Source organism: Mustela lutreola, chromosome 11 (genome assembly GCF_030435805.1).
Source record: "Mustela lutreola isolate mMusLut2 chromosome 11, mMusLut2.pri, whole genome shotgun sequence".
NCBI classification, from domain to species: Eukaryota; Metazoa; Chordata; class Mammalia; order Carnivora; family Mustelidae; genus Mustela; species Mustela lutreola.
The window spans coordinates 61,466,770-61,486,448 of NC_081300.1; the positions used below are offsets into that span (position 1 = coordinate 61,466,770).

General features: G+C 43.8%; 1 protein-coding gene across 8 annotated transcripts in view; it reads left to right on the top strand.

Moving 5' to 3' along the window:
- The window catches only part of LDLRAD4 (low density lipoprotein receptor class A domain containing 4), a 417,129-nt gene that overhangs the window by 144,926 nt on the left and 252,524 nt on the right, over positions 1 to 19,679 (top strand). For 6 of the 8 annotated variants that reach the window (XM_059139069.1, XM_059139067.1, XM_059139071.1 and 3 more), the window contains one exon: positions 9,387 to 9,856. The exons of 1 other annotated variant lie outside the window; for it this stretch is intronic. In XM_059139069.1, coding sequence (XP_058995052.1) covers positions 9,817 to 9,856 — 40 coding nt within the window. In that variant the 5' untranslated portion in view covers positions 9,387 to 9,816. The remainder of the gene's footprint in view (positions 1 to 9,386; positions 9,857 to 19,679) is intronic. One more of the 8 variants, XM_059139075.1, reaches the window with a different exon arrangement.

Sequence of the window (19,679 nt, forward strand, 5' to 3'; positions counted from 1 at the left end):
ACCTGTCCGTCGGGCTTTCCCCCATGAATGACACTCGTTGGCTCTTAGTCTGTCAGAGCACATGCATAGGCCTTTGTTACCAAGGCAGCGGAAATTGGTCTAATGAACTCTTTCTGCTTGGCTGGAGGCCTCTAGAACACACAGGGACAGGGTTTGTGTAGTCCCATTAGTTAAATACCAGGCAGCCTTTCCCCGGAATTCTCTGTCGCCCTTCAACAGCTGCTCTTCAGGACAGATGCACTTTCATGGCCCTGCCTCATCCAGCCTTCCAGGAAGATATGAAACTCTATCAGTGTTTCCCTAATGTATATGGAGTCAGGCTCTGCTCATCAAACAGCTTGGTGTGCGGGGGCCTCTCACAGATGTAGCGTTCATTATTGTGCGTAACTGTACCACCGAGAGCTCGTTTGTCACACTCTCAGACTGGTTGCTGCCGCTGACATCAGCTCCGGGGGCCAACCTCAGACAGTACCATTTTGTGTTACGTCCTTCAGACATCTGCTGAAACGTTCATCTCCTTGGATTTCTGTGATCAGATTAAGTTGTTCCACCAACGCTAACTGACCGGGCCAAATGCGTTGTTTCCAGAATTTGGTATGTCTCAAATGACAAGTTTCCCCAGTTGAATTCCAAGTCATTCCTGAAAGGTTGATCTAGAGGTTGTCTTTTCGCTCTCATGTGAGAACGTGTGTTTTCTCTAAGGTAGTCAGGGAATCTATGATCTTCCTAGGGTGGTGTTTGACACGTTATATATCATTTGTTTTTCTGGTTCCCTTAAATGATAGAAACAACACCATTTTGAGAGGAAGTCTAAGTTCTTAGAGGATATGGAATGGATCTGTGTCTGTGTCTGCTGTGCAGACTATAGGAAGGAACTGTTTTCTCTTTCAGGAGGTAAGTGGGACTTATCCTATGTTTTGTTGTAATGAATGTATTCAGGCAGTGAGGAGTCTTTCTGCCAGGGCACAAATTGCTAAATGTGTGTGTGTGTGTGCGTGTGTGTGTGTCCCCGACAACTGCATCTACATTAAATGAGCTGACTACTGTCAGAGATTTACAGGCCCCAGGTGTTGGGAAGAAGCCTTTCTGGTGCTCACCGTACATCTCTGATGTCTCTTGTCTGTCACAGACAACATAGACTTTTATTTGGAAATATCTAAGAGAAATGTTAATGTTTCAAAATGTTGGTTTGTTTTGCTCACAGTATTCCTATACAAGCCTACCCACCTCAAAGTGGATATAAAGTGGTAAAAAATTGTAAAACAGAGGGGTGCCCAGCTGGCTCAGTCAGTAGAGCATGTGACTCTTGATCTTGGGGCTGTAAGTTTGAGTCCCATGTTGGGTGTAGATATTACTTAAGAAAGATAAAATCTTTAAAAAAATTATAAAACAGAAAGTTATCTTTTTCCTAAATGAATATATTTTTCAGAAAATGAGTATGAGCCAACAAGACAAAACTACACAATGGAAATTTAGACATTCTCTGTGTGTTTGATTAAAGGTGCAAATGTGGGACTGGCCTGGGCTTGGTCAACAAGGGAAGTTTAGGAAACCTTTGCTAATGGAAGCAACTAAAATTATATAGATCCTTCATTTCTATAGGGAGTATCATTTGTTTTATTGTTGATCAAGGTTTATTAGCTTTTAAACTGTTGGTGTTTCTGTTCCAACATCTTGTGTTATGTGGAAGGCGGCTGGATTTATCACACTGCTGGAAGTGGTTGGTAGGATGTCTTCTGTGTGCAAAGTTTCGTTCTCAGGACTTTATGGAAGTTTGAGAAATGCACGTAGAGGGCTTAAAAAGTCAGCACTTCACAAAGGGAATGAACCAAATGGGGAAAAGGAAGGAAGAACGTCAGATTGGAAGATTGGACCCTGCCTGATTATTATCTGGCAAAGAGATGTAAAACCTTGGTTAAATTTATTTATTACTGTCTATTGCTATTTTTTAAATTTGATATTTCAGTGTGAAAAAATGAAAAAAAAAATTGAATATACCAAGAGGCTCTTTTTCCTTTTAAAGGCAAGTTCCTTTTTTTGTCATTTTTTCTCTTCTAGTGTTCAACCACATTTCATACCAAATAACTCACCCACACATTTTGTCTAATTTTGTATCCTTTCCCCTCTTACGAATTTTAGCTGATATAAAGTGATTTTTAAGCTTAGATTTTTATTTCTCAAGAACTTAAAAAAAAATCAAGACAAATCAACTGAGGAGCTATGAGATAAAATGCCATCTTTTGCCCAATTAGGTCAGATGAAAACTGGAAAAAGGTGGGTGGGGAATATTCTTTGGAGACATAGTTTATCAGTCTGCTACGGTGAGTTGTAATCACTGTAGCAACTCTTATGTGTTTACCATTCATTAGAGACCACTGTTCTATGTATGCTTGCTCATTAAATACACAATAATTCTATGAGGGAAGTTTCATCCCTGCTTCTATTTTACAGGTGAGGAAACTGAATTCAAAGGGGTTAAGTAACTGCTAAAATCACCCAGAGCCCCAAACGAGGTGAACTCAAGGTTGTCCAACTCAGAGCCTGGCCTTTTGTCCTCTGGCTTGTTTGTGTATAAAGCTCTCCTTTGAGTGTGTTTGAAATGGTGGATGGGTTGGCACTGCCTGGGCCCCAGACGCCCAGCTGGAACGTCCCTCACACAGTGCCCTGGGCCCTGTGGTCTCTTTGTGTACCATGCCCTTGGCACTTTGTGCAGCTGATGCAGAGTTATGAGGAGGTAATTAAGCTGAAGCTCAGATATGGTTCAATGCAGTACAACCAGCATTTATTGGGCACCTGCTGTATTCTAGGCTCCATGGTGGTCAATGCTGAGGATGCAGATTAGCAGAAGGTTTCCATTAGGAAATATCTCCATAAACACCATAGACACTTTGGGGACAGGAGCTTGGTTTGTTTTGCTCATTCCCGTCTCTCCATCACCTAAAATAATATTTTGCTCGAGTAATAGTCCCACAAAGAACTATTGAAATGCCGAAGGGGAGTTTGCAGCCTATACAGTGTTCCGTAGGCCAGAGGGCAGGGGTAGTCATGGGAAGTGTACCATGGAAGGCTGCTGCTAGCTGGGAAGGGAGTGGCTTGGCGTGGGGTGCTGTGAGTGGTGGCACTGGCAGAGCAGGCATTGCTGGGTGATGAGAGCATTGGGGAGTATGTATGAGGAGGACAAACACTGTTTCATACAAACAACTCATTGGTCCTTATTCTCTCCTACTCTTACCCAAGGAGCCAGAGGACAGCTCCTCTTCCTTACTGCTCACACTTGTTAGTTGCCTATGGGAGCCCTTTTATCTTTACCTATCATGCCCACTGCAAGCTAATTTTATCTGAAGACAATTGGGATGTGGGAGAGTGCTGGGTGTGGAGCATCTCAGAGCCCAACTCCTTGGTGTGGCCAGTCACCAAGGAGTCTCGCACCAGGCTGGGTGGTAACGGTTTCTCCCACAGCCGCCTTCGGCTCGGCTGGTGTTCACATCTGAGGTGACCACGATGGGCTCACACCTTCTGTGCACATTCTGATTCTGTGCCAAGCAGACCCTTCCTTGCCTTTTCTTTTCAGCATGTTGGTAGTGTGCTCTTAGGCCAATTTGGGCCTGGGAAAGTGGAGATCATCTCAGTATTCCTTGATCTCCATTCGCTATTGTTACAGGTGTCTGCTGCACCCCTTCTTAGCTTCTTCCTGTCGGCCAGTCTGTCCTAGCCCGACACCTGGGTTTGTTCCCAGCACTGTCGTCATCATTTCAGTCACTTTCAATGCATTCCCTCTCTTCCCTGAGTCTCAGTCTCCTCCATAAAATGAAGGGGTGGGGTAGATGACCTCTTATTGCTTCCTTTGTCCCTAAACAGTAAGAGAAGGTAGTTGCAAACTTACTGAATCACAGGGACAGTTATCCTACTAACTTACCTGGGGGGATTCTTTCTCCGCTTCTGTTGGAGTAGAGCCTCAGACTATAGTTCCTTCAGGATTTATCAAGTGTCGTATTTGCCAAAGTGACATTTTAAAGGATGTTCTGATAGAATGGCTTTTTTTTTTTCCTTCTTCAGCGTGTGTGTTTATTTGTAATGAGTGTTTAGATTTTATACTTGTTTCCTAAAATGGTGGCCTTTCTGGAGCCTATGAAGCTCCCCAGGGCTAGGATGGTTTCATAGCTTTTATAACACAACCTCAAATTGTTTTATACCCCTGAATCATAGGTGGGTATTAAGGGGGGCACGTATTGCATGTGTGTGGTGCAGAAACAATGAATCTTGGAACACTGAAAAAATCAAGTTAAAAAAAAAGAAATGAAAAGTAGTGTGAAGAATCTACATCACCTCAGTTCAGCCTCCCCTGGGTCTAAGCAGCTTATTTCTCTGACTTGTTCTCAGACTTCGGTTTAGGTGCATATTTTCTGTGCTTGGTCCTTATGTTCTTTTCATACACATTGTGCTGTCTCCCTTGACTAGAGACAGGGCCACAGGAGAATAATCGGGATCAGAAGGGACCTCAGGCTTCATGTTCTCACTTTACAAATGAGAAAGTGGGAGGCTGACAGGCGAAGGGACTTGACTGAGTCCTATATGTGGGCCCAGAACCAGGGGGAAGGATGCCTAGTCTGGTGCTCTCTGCCCCATGGCTGCCTTGAGGGGAGGGGCCATATTTTGTCCAAGGGACATACTTTTTGGCTGTTAGGAAATGTTGAGACTCATGGGCACTTGCTGAGGTCCAGACTCTCTGTTCACGAGGTAGAGGAGCTCACGCGAGAAAGTGTGACACCTCTCTCCCAGGGTGACACCTGATTTAAACTCCGGTCAGAAGTAGATCCTTAGGTTTCTTCTCTCTACTTTTTTTCACACCTGTCTTGCTGGAAATCCATTATCACTTTAACATAAGTGAGCCAGCCAGTAGTGGAGATTTTTTTCAGTAAGCAGTGCAGTACAAATTCTTAATGTGTTAATTTTTATATTTTGATTTTTGGGGGCAGGGAGTCAAGGTTAAAGCTGTCTCTTCATCTCTCAGTATTCCTTTTTCCCTAGGACCTCTTTGGTGGGTGGAGCAGTGACAGATCATCAGACACAGGCATGGGGCCTCAATTCCCTGAGTCCCTTCGGCCTGGAGCCCGTTAGGCTGCTCAGTCTAGCCATCACCTAGGTAACCGACACTCAGCCAGTGAAGCAGTCTGTCCACAGTGAGAGGAAATAAAAAATGAAACTGTAGTGTTTATTCCTTATGTAATACACATTTTTTGAATGTTCCTAGATTATTTTAAAAAAAGGTTGTGGTTTCACTTTGCTCTGGGTTTTGGCCTTTGTGCCTAGTGTGTGACCCTAATGTTTTCTGAATTCTGTATGTCTATTTCTGCAGTGTAATTTTGTGAAAGCTGTGATCTGATGAATGCAGTTTTCATTCCCCAGTGATTCCTCAGAGACTGCATTTCGTGGAAGTTTTTATGAATAAGTGGTAAAGCAAACATATTCTACAACTTAGTTGGTTAGGTTTTGTGGGTGTTCACTCTTTAAAAAGGGTCCCTTTCTGTGGGGATGTTTTTCCGTTTGGTGTGCTCTATTTCCTTAGTAACTGTTGCTCTGTTATGGGAGGGACTTAATGACATTTTTCAAGTGCAGTATTGAATTAATTTATTTTCTGGTTAGGCCTACCCATCTTCCTAGGATAAATAGAACGTGTGTGTGTGTGTGTGTGTAGAAGACAGAAGGATGTTAGCCTGCTTGCTATAGTGAGGGCTCTTGAATGTGTGGCTCAGGATTATTCTGCGAAGGCTCTCTCTCTTTACTCTTTCTTCATTTTCTCCCCCTTCATTTCCCTGATTTGAATATTGTTCAGTTTAAGACATTTCAGTTTAGGGAATTTGGGTTTACCATGGAGGTTTACCTGATGTGCAGAGGTAGCCTGGGAAGAACAGTTGGTGGAAGGGGCAGGAGACACAGGCATTAGTCCTGACTATACTGTACCGTAGTTTTTGGCGTGAAATTATCTAACCTCTCTGGGGTCAGCGTTTTCTCTCTGTGGTTTGAGAGGACTTAAAGCAGTGTCATGGGCGCCTGGGTGGCTCAGTTGGTTAAGCGACTGCCTTCAGCTCAGGTCATGATCCTGGAATCCCAGGATCGAGTCCCATATTGGGCTCCCTGCTTAGCAGGGAGTCTGCTTCTCCCCCTGACCCTCTCCCCTCTCATGCTCTCTCTCTCACTCTTTCTCTCTCAAGTAAATAAATAAAATCTAAATAAAATAAAATAAAATAAAATAAAATAAAGTAGTGTCCTTTAAGGGCCTCTACTGGATAGGCTGTTCTGTGAAGTGTGAGTGCATTAGGAACTAGTGCTGGTAATCACTGTCTCACCTTGACCAGTGGGTGGTAGGAAGAGCCCTCCCAGTTCACAGGTTCAGAGCCAGCACTGGAGAATAGCCTCTCAGCCAGGAAATACTGCCTTCAGTATTGGGGTGGGTTTGTCTTGGAAGTGTTTGCTGAGCACCTCTGTGTATACCCCTCTGAGCACTGATGGCCTTCAGCCACTCTTCTGTTTATTCGGCAGACACAGGCATCAGGCACTATCCTGGCTGCTGAGGGGTAATGGACAGTCAGCCAGTCACTGTCCTTGTCCTCATGGCACTTACAGTCCAGCAGGAGAGATGGGGGGCTAAGAGATCAGTAGCCCTGCATGTGGCCATGACCATGGCAAGTGCCGGGAAGCGGGGTGGCCAGGCTCTGAAGTTAGTCTGGGGGACGATCAAAGGAGCCTCTCTGATGAGGGTCATTTGAGCTGAGACTGGAAGGTGAGTAGAATCATGAGCAAGAGCCCTAGGAGAGGGTTAGATGGGAAAAGTGGATGAGGTACCATTTGTTCTGTTCTCTGCCTTGTTGCTGATTCTTGGTTGGTTATCAAGCTGTGGAACTTGGTTGGTAATTAAGCTTTGCTACTTCTGGGTCCTAATCATGCACCTCTGTGCACTACCCTGTTGGGTCATCTGACTCCTACTGAGTGTGGCTGGGTTCCTGGCCCTGTCTTGGATGTCCCCTGCTAAACAGAATAGTCTCCAGGTCCTGGGTACCCTCCCCTCTTTCTTGTATATTTCTAGAAAAGGTATCTGTGTTGTTAGTGGCTACTAAGAAAACATTTTATGGCAGTTACAGTTAAATTTTTATTTAAAAATTGCATATATTGGAGCCTGAGTGTTTGCAGGAATACAAAATTCATTCTTTAGTAAGATAATACAGTTGTGTCCATCTGGTCTTTATTGGGAACCACACACATTATGCCGTAAAAATCCATGCCAATGCTATGCCTGGGACACCCCCCCCCCCCACAGTGAGCTGCTACATACCTGTCACCATACTTCTCTTTTAGAAGAACTTAAGAATTGGTGAATGTGATAAATATGGTAAAAGAAAGAAAAGAAAAAAAAATATGTTTGTTCTATTTCTCTCCACATTTGCCTTAGTCTTTCCCATGGCCATTTGAAATGTGATATAGGATAGCTTGTTTTTTTTTTTTTTTTTTAAAGTAAGGGAGCAGTACTAAATGGGTGGCTCAGTTGGTTAAATGCCTGCCTTCAACTCACATCATGATCCAAGATCAAGATCAGCATTGGGCTCCTTGATCAGCAGGGAGCCTGCTTCTCCTTCCGTGTGCCATTCCCCCTGCTTGTGCTCTGTCTCTCTCTCTCTTCTTGGACAAATAAATGAATAAGATCTTTAAAAATATAAAGTGAGGTAACCGTACTTTTTTCAATGAAACAAGGTAAAATAGCCCAGAGTAAAGCAACAACACACACCTCACACTTCAGATCGTCTCTGAGTTTAGAAACAGAGAACAAATAAAGTCTAACATTTCTGTACCTTGAAAGCACCATAGCAAAGGGCAAAGAAAATCAAGGTGTTATAGAGCAAGTGGGTTTTTTTTTTTTTTAAAGATTTTATTTATTTATTTGACAGAGAGAAATCACAAGTAGATGGAGAGGCAGGCAGAGAGAGAGAGGGAGGGAAGCAGGCTCCCTGCCGAGCAGAGAGCCCGATGCGGGACTCGATCCCAGGACCCTGAGATCATGACCTGAGCCGAAGGCAGCGGCTTAACCCACTGAGCCACCCAGGCGCCCCAGGGTTTTGTTTTTTTATGGCAATTTCATTTCCTAAAATTGAAAGGTATCATACACGTGATTAGGTTTACTTTAGAAGTTAATGTAGGACTTTAGGAGGCTGAGTGTGTGTGTTGGTCATTTTATGTGGAATTTTTCAACTCAGAGAAAAAATGTTTTGTTGCATTTTCAAGCACTTCAAAACCATTATTTGCATAAATGATTTTTTAATTAAATAAGTTTTTTACCTATTCATTAAGTTTATGTACTCATGGTATGCTACACCTTATTAATTAACTGTGATACTACAGGTACATGAGGGCAATACAATTGAATTTCTTAATATAATTATAGTCCTTCATTAATACATAAGGTCTTCCTTATAGTTAGTCTGTATTAGTGATATTTTCCTCTATTACTTTATATTTACAACAAGAAGGCTTAACGGAGTATACTTTTCTGTTATGTGCTGTTTTCTTAAATTATTTTTTTTCCCTCTAGTTTGATGATGAAAAATAGGAATGAAGGTTATATATTCGAAAGAGTGATGTAAATTGATTAGAGTGAAGTGACGATAATGGAAAAAGGTTTTCTTTACTCTAGTACTGGAGATTCCTATTCAGGTTCTCTTTTAAAATGTCTCATCCTTTGGGCTCCTAACATTCATGTTATTAGTGTTGCTTCTTATATAATATAACAACACTGAAATATCTGGGAAGTATTTTGTAAAGTGCTTTTATTGTTATGTAACATGTAATGTAAATTTTCAGATTAAATTTGCTTTTCCTTTTTACTCTTTAAAATATTGTTACAGGCCTTTGTCTTCCCCCTTGAGAGTCATTTTTTTAAGTTTTTTTTTTTGTTTGTTTTGTTTTTTAAATTATTTGACACAGAGACAGAGAGCACAAACAGGGAGAGCACCTCAGGAACAAGCTTGGGAAATGGGTTTCTTCTTCAGGGTATCTATGAACTATGTGACTGGGGGGAAGACATTTGAATGTTATGTCACCTTTATAGCCATTTTTAGCGAGGTTTAGAGCAGAGAATGCTGTCTTCTGCTGTCTTTTTTCTGGAGTGCAAGTAAAAGCCACCTCTGTTCCCTGCCACCTTCACAGACACTCAGAAAAAGATGTTGCACCTGCTTCCTACCGAGAGCTCCCCCAGTGCCCATAGCATGGCCATGATTACCACTCTGAGTGGCGTTTTCTTTCTCTCTCTCTCTCTTTTTTTTAAATCTTTATGGGTCTACTAAATTGAATACTCCTGCAAGTCATCAGGAAAGTGATCTCTTTCTTTTTAATTTCAGCAAGGGGAGAGGCGAAGCACAGAGAGCAGCAGATCAGACCATACTGAGCTCCCTTAGAGCGGCTGAGACCCGTGGAGGATGCTGGCTGCCAAGTGGCTGAGGAGGGCTTCACTGTAAGGTGGGAAAGCAGGTCTCAGCGGGACAGCTTCCTCTGCTCCTGGGCTCACCATGGCCTTCACTCTGGCTGGACGGCTGACGTGACTGTGTGCCCCAAGTGTGCACGTTGCTGGACTGGGTGCTGTCCTAGGTACTGCCCGCTCTCAGGGTCTGGGAGCAGGGCAGGTGGGCATCAGATGCTACCAAAAGCCGGACGGGGCAGAGCGATGGACTCCGACAAGCCAAGATGGAAGTGACCTGAGGCCTCGCCCAGGCAGTTTCCTCTTGCCAGGATAGCTTAAGAGTTGGAGCACAGGCTTGTCTGGGGAGCAGTATGCAGGAAGCTGATTTTCAGGCCACAAATGCTTTCACAGGTGAGAATCCTTCACACTTAAAACTTTGTTTCAATTCTGAGTTGGGAGGTAATAAAATACCAAACATCCCTATGAAATGAGCGTGCGTTTGCCTTTATGAACTGAAGGTCATACAGAGCCAAGGGGCTCAGGCTGCCATGGTAACTGATTTTGACAAAATAATAGTATGTTTTTCTGCTCTCTAAATTGGGATTTGAAAAAAGATTTGACATTTTATGATTCTGCTTTCCTCGAGTAATGTGGTGCACACAATATCCTGCGAGTCATTGTTCTTTAAAGGAAATGTCACTTGTAGAGCAGGGCAGGGGGCTGTGTTTTTCTTCACAGAACTAGGAAGACTGAGGGAATAAAGTTATTGATGATGAGTAACTTCTCCCTCCCCATCTTTAGCTTTCCTTGTCTTGTGTATTCATGTGCAAATGATGGTGGGGAGGTGGTTCTGCTGAACTGGCCTCCTAGCTGGGGTTCTTCTCAGATAAGTGAGCTCATGGGGAATCCCCACATCACTCTTTGACCTTGCTTTGTACCCTGGCTTCCAGTTGTCACATTTTACAGGGAATCACTTTGGCTGATACCCCAAAGCCATGGCCTGAAACACAGGGCCTTTTGAATTTGGGTCCTTGTTTCTTATTCTATTCACTTAATATCCCAGTGAGGCACTTAATCATTCTGGGCCTCTGGCTCCTTATTTATAAAATGGGGGCTGTGAAGTTGAAGAAACTCATGGAATCCAGAATAAACATTTCAACATAGAGGTTTTTGTGTTTGTTTTTGTTAGTTTTTTTTTTTTTTTAAGGAAAGATGGGGGGCACCTGGGTGGCTCAGTGGGTTAAGCCGCTGCCTTCGGCTCAGGTCATGATCTCAGGGTCCTGGGATCGAGTCCCACATCGGGCTCTCTGCTCGACGGGGAGCCTGCTTCCCTCTCTCTCTCTCTCTGCCTGCCTCTCTGCCTACTTGTGATCTCTCTCTGTCAAATAAATAAATAAAATTAAAAAAAAAAAGAATAAAGGAAAGATGGTAGGATAATCATGAAAATTTGGGCTGAGGGCCATACAGACTTGGATTGGACTCTGCCTTCTTCTCTGACTAGAGCTCTGCTCTTGGACAGTCACTGAGCTCTTTTATGTTTCCCTTTGCCTATTTGTCAGTGAAGATGGTCATGTTCAGTTCTCAGTGGTGCTGCTCTGAGGGAAAAAGAGACCACCTGTGTGAGATGTTGAATATGGAGTTTAATGCTTTCCAGGCTTTGGTTAGTATCTGCCAGTAACATGGGAGCCCTTGTCCTGGAGGTTGTACTGGGGAAGGTCCTCTTAGAGTGGTCACAGCCCTTTGAAAATGAATGAAACAGTATTTAAATGTAGATTCAGAGGAGCACACAAATTTGAGTGCTTTAGAACTATCTTCAGACTTCCAGCCTGGCTGACTGGAAACCCTACCCTCTTATCTCCCTTAATGGGGACACTTCAGCTGTTTCAGTCACGTGAGCTGCTCCTTCACAGAATGTCCCTTCCACTCTTCTGTGTGGACGGGTAGCACACAGGGCCGTGACATGAAGCACCTCTGTTAAGTGGCCAGGCCCTTCAAGCTCTTCCCCACTCCCTGGGAGACAGCTGGGGAGGAAAGGCACCCAGGATGTGCATGGAAAGAAGCTCTTAAGGCAATTCTGAGAGGAAGCGGGAATGGAAAGAACTGGAGTAAGAGCATGTGGTTCCCATGGTTCAACAAGTAGACTGGCCTAGTCCCCACACTCCCCTGCTGTGTCACTGCCGATGTGGCGGGGTGAGAAGCTCCTGTAGTTGTTGCCTCCTCCTGCCTGGCTCCTGAGACTCCTGCCTTATTGCAGTCAGCCCTTTAGAGGGCCCGATCAGGGGGGTCCACTGGTGCTCCACTGGATTCTAGACACAGTCTCTCCTGAGACAGGCCTTGGTCTGTCATGGTTCACCTTTGATGCAGTTTCGTTCTGGTCCCCACCACTTATTGGGTTGCTCTGCCCACCCCTGTCAGGATCACAGGCTGGCTTATGCCTGGGACCTTGAGGCAGTTGACTCTGAATAACGGAAACCCCTGGGTTCTGCCTGCAGAACTCACAGTAGTTAGGACAGTGCCTGAAATGTGAAGGCCCAAGAAAGTGGCAGCTGTAATTACGACTGTTACTACCCTGGTTGTGGGCTGTGCACAGGACCCTGGTCACCTCCTCCCAATTTGCTCTTAGCCACCCTCTCAAGGCTCCTTCCCAGCTCATATTTCCTTAACTTCTTTTAACTTAGAGTTTATCCAGGGACTCTGTTTCCTTACAAATTTGGCCTCCTCCTAGTTGCATCAGCCTACCTGAATAATAATCATATTGGTAGCAGTAGTAAAATAATACCCACGGCCAGTGTTTTAGAGAACCTACCCTGTGCTTTATCTGCATTAACTTCTCTTTAGCACAACTCCGAGGCGCTATTAGTGTGCCGGTGTTATGGGTGCAGGGACACATTCAGCAAAGCCAGCAGTTACACTAAGCTGGTCCCCTAGGGAGGCTTACCGCTGCCTGGGTCTCCCATCAGAGGTTGGGATTTAATTAGCCTTTGCGTCACCTGGCCCTGCTAAACCAGAACTTGGATCCTAACACAATGCCCAAGCACCCAGTGCATATGAAAGCCTGGCAAGCTTTGAGAGCCACCACTGTCCAAGGAGTGGTGTTTAGAGGAGAAGGGTGGGTTGGGAGAGTCTGTAATTGAAAAAAGGGACTGATGGGTCCCATTTACTCAGCAGAAGTGATTGAATTCTTTATTTATTTATTTTTTTAAAAGATTTTATTTATTTGAGAGAGAGGGGGTGGGCAAGTAAGTGGACAGGAGAGGGAGTGAGAATCTGAAGTGACTCCATGCTGAGTCCAGAGCCCAGCGTGGGACTCCATCCCACAACAGCGAGATCATGACCTGAGCTGAAACCAACAGCCATACCTCCACTTAAAAAGATTTGTCAGTTTATGTTTTATGTTTAAATACTCTTGCTGATGATATTAGCCTCTGTGACCTAAGGGGCTCAGGATTTTTATTAAAGAAGGGCTTAGGGGCTGCAGTCTGGCTGGGAGGGAAGCCTGGGAGACAGTGCGAAGCTGTGTTTGCATGGCAAGCCCACTGCTTGTTTTGGAGTATGTGCAATTATTGTGATGACTGGTGGGAGCTTGGAAGCCACTTCCTCACCATGCCAGTGCTCATTTGCCTATGTTTTTCAAAGTCCCCTCTTACGTCTTAGTTCATGTGTGAATGTAGGTGTGCACACATGGATACATATTACAAATCCATCCTCCTAATTTTGATTTTCTTTCTTGCATACAGGAATTTATATATTGTTTTAAATTTTCTCAGCACACAGAATTTGTATATGTGTGGTTTTTTTAAGGATTTTATTTATTTAATGGGGAGAGAGAGAGAAAGAGAGAGCACACAAGCAGGGGGAGTGGCAGAGGTAGAGGGAGAAATAGGCTCTTTGCTGAGCTGGGAGCCCGATACGGGGCTCAGTCTCAGGACTCTGGGATCACGACCTGAGCTGGAGGCAGACGCTTAGCCAACGGAGCCACCCAGGTGCCCCTAAGCACATATAATTTAGAAATGATTTTAATCATTTAGATACTATTTTATAACAAAAAAACCCTTAATTTTCTCCTTTACAAGTACTACCTGTTCATTATACGCAAATCTGGAAAGCACAGAAAAACTGCAATTAGAAAAGTAATTACCCATATATACAGTCTTGCCTTATGAAGCTTTCCATTGTTAACATCTGGCTTATGTCCTTTCAATCTTTTCTTTCCTGGATAAATTTCTTTCTGTAGAACTGTTCATAATATGTATTCTGTTTTATCACCTGATCACTCCCTTCTAACATTACATTATGAGCATTTAAAAAAAAAGATTTAATTAATTAATTCATTCATTCATTCATGGAGCATGCAGAAGTGGGGGGAGGGGCAGAGGGAGAAGAAGAGGATCCCAAACAGAACCCACCCCCTGACCCCCGCTGAGCACGGAACCTGATTTGGGGCTCAACTTCACAACCTTGAGATCACGGCTCAAGCTGAAATCAAGGGTTGGACACAGCCAACTAAGCCATCCAGGCACCCTAATATTTTCTTTATAAATAGTTTTAAACTTGCTGCATAGTATTCTTTTATGTATGCGTACCTAAATTTTTAAACTGTGCTCTTATTAGATGTTGCAGCTTTTGGCAGCTTTTGTCCTTACAGATAGTGCTTTGACGAACACCATTGTGCAAAATCTCTCCTATGGTTTGGACCCTTTTCTTAGGTTAGGTTCCCAGAATCAGAATTATGGAGTCCAAAGATGTGAACCTTATTAAGCTTTATGATTGAATTTTCCAAGGGATTGATTGTTCCTAGCTTCTAAGACTGTGCTGAGCTCAGTTTTTTCCTGGTCGCTGTTCATAGTTGCTGTGGCCAGTCCCTGCCATTCAGCTGGGATGAAGTGGCCTGCCTGCACTGCCCGGTGTCATGGGATCAGTGCATGTTTATGGAGCTCTCCAGAGCATGACGCTACAAGGCTACCTGAGTGCCACGAACTAGGACAACGATGTTGAGATCTCATTTGGGCGAGTGAAATCTTAAGCGTCCTGGATTCGGTGTTTTTGTTCTTTTGGGCAGTCTTTCTGCCAGGCTTTAGTTCATGGAAGCAGTAATGTACATGGACAGACTCCAGCAAGATCAGATTCTTATTAAAAACAACCCCCGCCCCCAGTGCATCTGGGCAGGGAGAAATGGGACTCCTTCCAGACTGGGCTGGTCAGCTCTCTGATGAAGCATCCTAATAGTGATGGAGATTTCATCGGAGGTTTACTGTACTCTCTGATGACTGGGAGAGCATCCAGCCTGGGTTATCACTACTATATCCTAAAGAAGACGCTGGTTTCAGATTTCTGCCTCTTTCCCACCCTCAATGCCACCCTAAACTACTGTTTTGTATAACTAAGTGTCTTAGGCTTTTGGAATCCTTTCGTTCTGGGTTAGAAGAAACATATATCCTTGGGTGTCTAAATAATGAACCAAATTCCTCTAGAATTTACATCTTTCTTGTGAAAAGGATAATCAGACCTAGGTGTTAAATACAGTCAGGTTACTTCGCTCATAAAGGAGAAGGACAAAAGTTGATTTAATAGTCTTCAGGTGTCCGAAAGAGGGCTCTTGTATGGCTTTCAGTGACTGGGTTTTCTTAATCACTAATGATCAAAAAGGAAGAACCACTTAACTTGAACCGTCAGGATGCTTACTTCCCCGCGTGGAATTCTTTCACGCTAGCTAGAGTGCTGGGACTCTGCGGCTTTACTTGGAGGCTTGACCAGAGGACTCTGAACAGCCCTGAAGGATCCTGACCCGACTTACAGCTTATTACTGACCCCTTTGAGGTTTTGCCCATGTGCTGACCATGGCTGAGCTTAGTCCACACTTTCTAGACCTGCCTGGAGGATGCTTGTTTTAGGAGAGTTGTTCCACGATTAGAGGGGTGGTGGTTTGGCAGGGGGTGAGGGGAGGGTAGGGATTCATGGCCAAATTCTAGAAGAAGAAATTAAATTGGTTTCTTAACTATAGAACTTTTCATGGCCAAATTCTGGAAGAACAAATTAAAGTGGTTTCTTAACTATAGAGCTTTTCAAAGTCTTTCACATGAGACTTGCATTATGAAGGTCCCAGATGGGCAGAGTATGAGCAGCATTTCCCAAATGACAAGACCTCCAGGGCTTTTTAAGAAAGGAAAACAGAGGACAGCACTTGCTGCCAGCCTGTGGGGTTGCCCTCCTTCTAGCGGTCGTTGAGGTGTCGCTGTCCTCTGGCGCTAGTGAAGCAGCCCCCTATTGGGGCAGCTTTTATTGAGTCCATGTTCACAGAACTCTTGCCAGACACATGCGAAGTGTTGCAGATGAGAAAAGGGAAATGAGGCAGTCTGTCTTCCTGCCTCCGTTCCCCCCTTTTCTAGTTCTGTCAGCATTCCTTAAAGTGCAGCTTTAATGATACCTTCTCTTGCCCCCAAACTTTCTGTGGCTCCTTCTCGCTTCCTAAAAAGAGTCTAGAATCCTCAGTCTGTAGTTCAAAGTTCCCTAGAGTTTTCTTCCTTTATTCTCTTGCTGCGACTGAAGTTCTGGATAAACTGGACCACTTATTTTTTCTTTTTTTTTTTTACATTTTTAAATATATCAATCCTTTACTCTTGTTTTTCCATCTCCCTTAGACTTTTATCCTTCTATAATTTTTCTCTGACGTCAGGGTCTGTATTAGTTCCATGAGATCTTCGGTGACGTGCACTGGAGAAGCCCAGACGATCTTCCTGCTTGCAATTTAATAGATGTAGAAATGATTGGTAATAATAGCTTTTTGTAAAATCTTGCATGCTCTGGCTTGAGGGAAGTTGGATTTATTAAGAGAGCATTCAGAACATATTGTGGGTATGTGCTTGGTTTTTACATTGTGCTATTTAGCTTGGCATCTGGTCCTCAGTTACAACCTAACCCTTATTTAATAACATTATTTCTATGTGTAGATAATGCACAATTTAAGGTGTTTTGTTTAGTAAGTCCTGAAAGGATCTCCATTTTCTTCCCTCTAAACTATTCTGCACTGTTTCTAGAATTTTCCTACTATGATAGATGTGATTATCTTTTTTAGAGGCATTATGGTAGCCTAATGCCTGAGAAGTATATATACCCATTTTAAATAAGGACACGAAACAATTTCAGTGTTGCTGGAAATTGTATTTATTTTAAGGTTATTTAAATATGTGTAATAAAATATAGTTATGAACTCCTCATTTTGATAGCTTTTAAATAGCTATAACATCAAAACAAATACTATAGGAATTATAAAGTCAAAATGGGGCCCTGGGTCGCTGCCCAATGGGTTGAGGCCTCTGCCTTCGGCTTGGGTCATGGTCTCGGGGTCTTGGGATCGAGCCCCGCATTGGGCTCTCTGCTGGGTGCGAAGCCTGCTTCCCCCTCTCTCTCTGCCTGCCTCTCTGCCTACTTGTGATCTCTGTCTATAAAATAAATAAATAAAATCTTTAAGAAAAACATTCAAATTACTATTTAATCTGACATATATTTTTATTTTGCTGAAGCCTTCCATTTCCTAGCTTTTTAAATTTTTGAGCAGAGCATCCTAAAGGGTGATTCAAAGTGATGGTGGTTACTCTTTGCTGGCTGTTAGTATAAACGCACAGAAGTCAAGGCTGGTTTGAATGTTGGTTATAAGGAATCAGCACTGGTTTAAGTTGAATTCCTTGTTCTTGAATATCTGAGGTCAAAAATGACCTACAAATCTCATTAGGTTCTTTGAAAAATGTTAGCTTTTGTCCACGATACCTCTGAAACTTGGATGTTTATGTTATCCTCGAAAGGAGTGGTTTAGCTCTGCAGAAATCAAAGACTTTGGCAGAAAGCAGGTGAGTGCTTCAACATATGACCTCTTGAATTTCTTTCTTGGGTCCTAGATTCCTGCTGTATTAGTGTACAGAGGTTTTAGAATCCTTTGTTTCGACTACCTTGAGCTTAACCTTGAAGGATGAACTCAGAGGCCAGAGAAAGCATGATTTCCAGGGAGAAGCAGCCAGTGATGGGTAGTACTTTCCTCCAAATTCCTGTTCAGTGGATGTTGATGAGTTAGCTAAACATTCTGGACCATACATTTTATAACACCAAAGTGGGGGTTATAAGAACTACACAGTAGGATTTTATAAAGATTAAATGAAGTAACTAACATATGTGAAGTATCAAATAAGCCTAGCAGATAGCTGGTGCTCAGTTAATGGTTTTCTTCTCCCATCACTGGGAGAAGGAAGCCTTCTCAAGTCAAGGCTTGAGAAAAACCAAGGATTTATTTAGCAAACATTTGATGGGAGCTCATGCCACATCTGTGAGGTGTTCAGAACAGATTGATATGATCTCTCTCCCTGGAGCTCACAGTCTAGATTTCGGGTACAGAGCAGATGCCTCACTGCTTTTGTGGAGCTGGGAGCATGGTCTGGAGAGGCTGTGGACTCTTGCTTAAAGCCCTGGCCTCTCTGCTTCTAGAAGTCTCCAGCATATGGTTTCCTCTCTCCCTCATTTATATTCCACCCAATTATGGTTTCTGTCTCTGCACTCCACTCATTCGACCTGCTTGCTCAGAGGCAACCCTGAGTGGTGGTTTCTTTCCAGAGGCCTCTAGGGCAGCAGCTCTGTGAGGTCCTCATTGGCATGGACGTGTGCCTTGAAGGGTCTAAGTTGGAGTAACAGGTCTGCACATGCTTATTTCAGGACATTATGTTCAAATGTGACAGCTCAGAGGGGGATTAAAAAATAAACATTTGTGACATCTGGGTGGATTTTTCTGGTTCTATTTACAAATTTTAAGCAACAACAGTGAAAATGGTAACATGGACATTTTCCCCTCTCAGCCAACTTCAGTACCTTAGAATGTTTTCAGAGCAGTGTGAGGAAAGCATCTCTTGGTTCCAGATCCAGGATGACCGTGCGTGGTCCCGCATACCCACAGGTAGCATCTGGGCTTCAGGGCTCCTTCACTTCAGAGGCCAGGAAGCCATCCAGTCTTATTATTTAAATTTATTGTTGTTTTTTTTTCCCCCTGTGGTAAAATTTCAGAAAATTAAGGGTGGTTTCCTTGCCCTTTGGAATTAGTTATCCCTGATCGCAGATACACCATTTCACAGAGCTGACATAAGGAGTGAAGATTAATTGTCTGCTCTGCCAGGTGCTTTTGCATATGCAATCTCATTCAATTTTCGCGACAGCCCTGGGTGGTATGTGTGTTATCCCAGGTTTATTGGTAAGGGAACAACACAGGCCCAGAGCAGGCTACTTGAAGCCATGTTGTCTAGCAAGCTGTGGTGCCAGAGTTGAAACACAGGTTTGTCTGTGCTTGAGCTGGATCCTAAGCATGCAGGGAAGCAGAGAGAAACAGGCCTTTTCCTTTAGAAATCAATGCAGGGAATGAAGAACAGAGAGAATGAGAGAGAAAGAGAGAGCGAGAGGAATTTGAAGCTTGAAACTGAACTCACACAGTAAGCATTTGTCAGAGAGTGTTGTTTCTTTTCCAACTTGGAAAATACAGACTTTTACATGTCTGCCTGTTAACCTCACCAGTTTTTATGTCATCCTGCTTTTGGGATGTTACAGAAACAAAAAAAGAATGAACCATGGCAGTGATGCTTGTGAAGCACTATGAATGTCCTTCCTGCCACAGAGCTGTACTATCGCCCTCGCCCCGCAAGGACGACAAGACGCCCTGGTTCGGATGCATCTTCTCTCTCTTTATTTCCGCAAGCCTACACACTTATATACGCTTACATGACCAATCAGTGAGCAGGGTACAGCAGGGAGCGAATCAGGCTGTGCACCTAAACGAACAACTTCGCTAGCAACCAATGCTGTTTACTTCCTCTTTGGGCGTTCTGCTTAGTCTCACGAGGCAATCCTAACCTGGCAACTAGCCAGGCGCCATCTTTTAATGGCGGAGGCCGCCCTGGCCAGGGGCCTGCCTCCGACATCTCCCCCTTTTTTCTTTTATGGCAGGGGTCGTGCCTGTCTTAGGTTGTCAGTGGCGGGGAATATCCTTACCCGTCATCAGATGGCAGATATCAATGCTCTGCGTCCTGTCTTAGGTTGGTATATTTCCCCCACCAATCTTACCCATCGTTGACTACCGATCCAGCATACTTAGCCACACTTGGGGGGATGTTCCAGCCTCGATGGCTAACAAGGCCTGCACCATGGCTTGCTGTTGCCTATGTTGCTGTCGCCTCCAAATTTGCAGTTTCCTTACTAGCAGAATCAA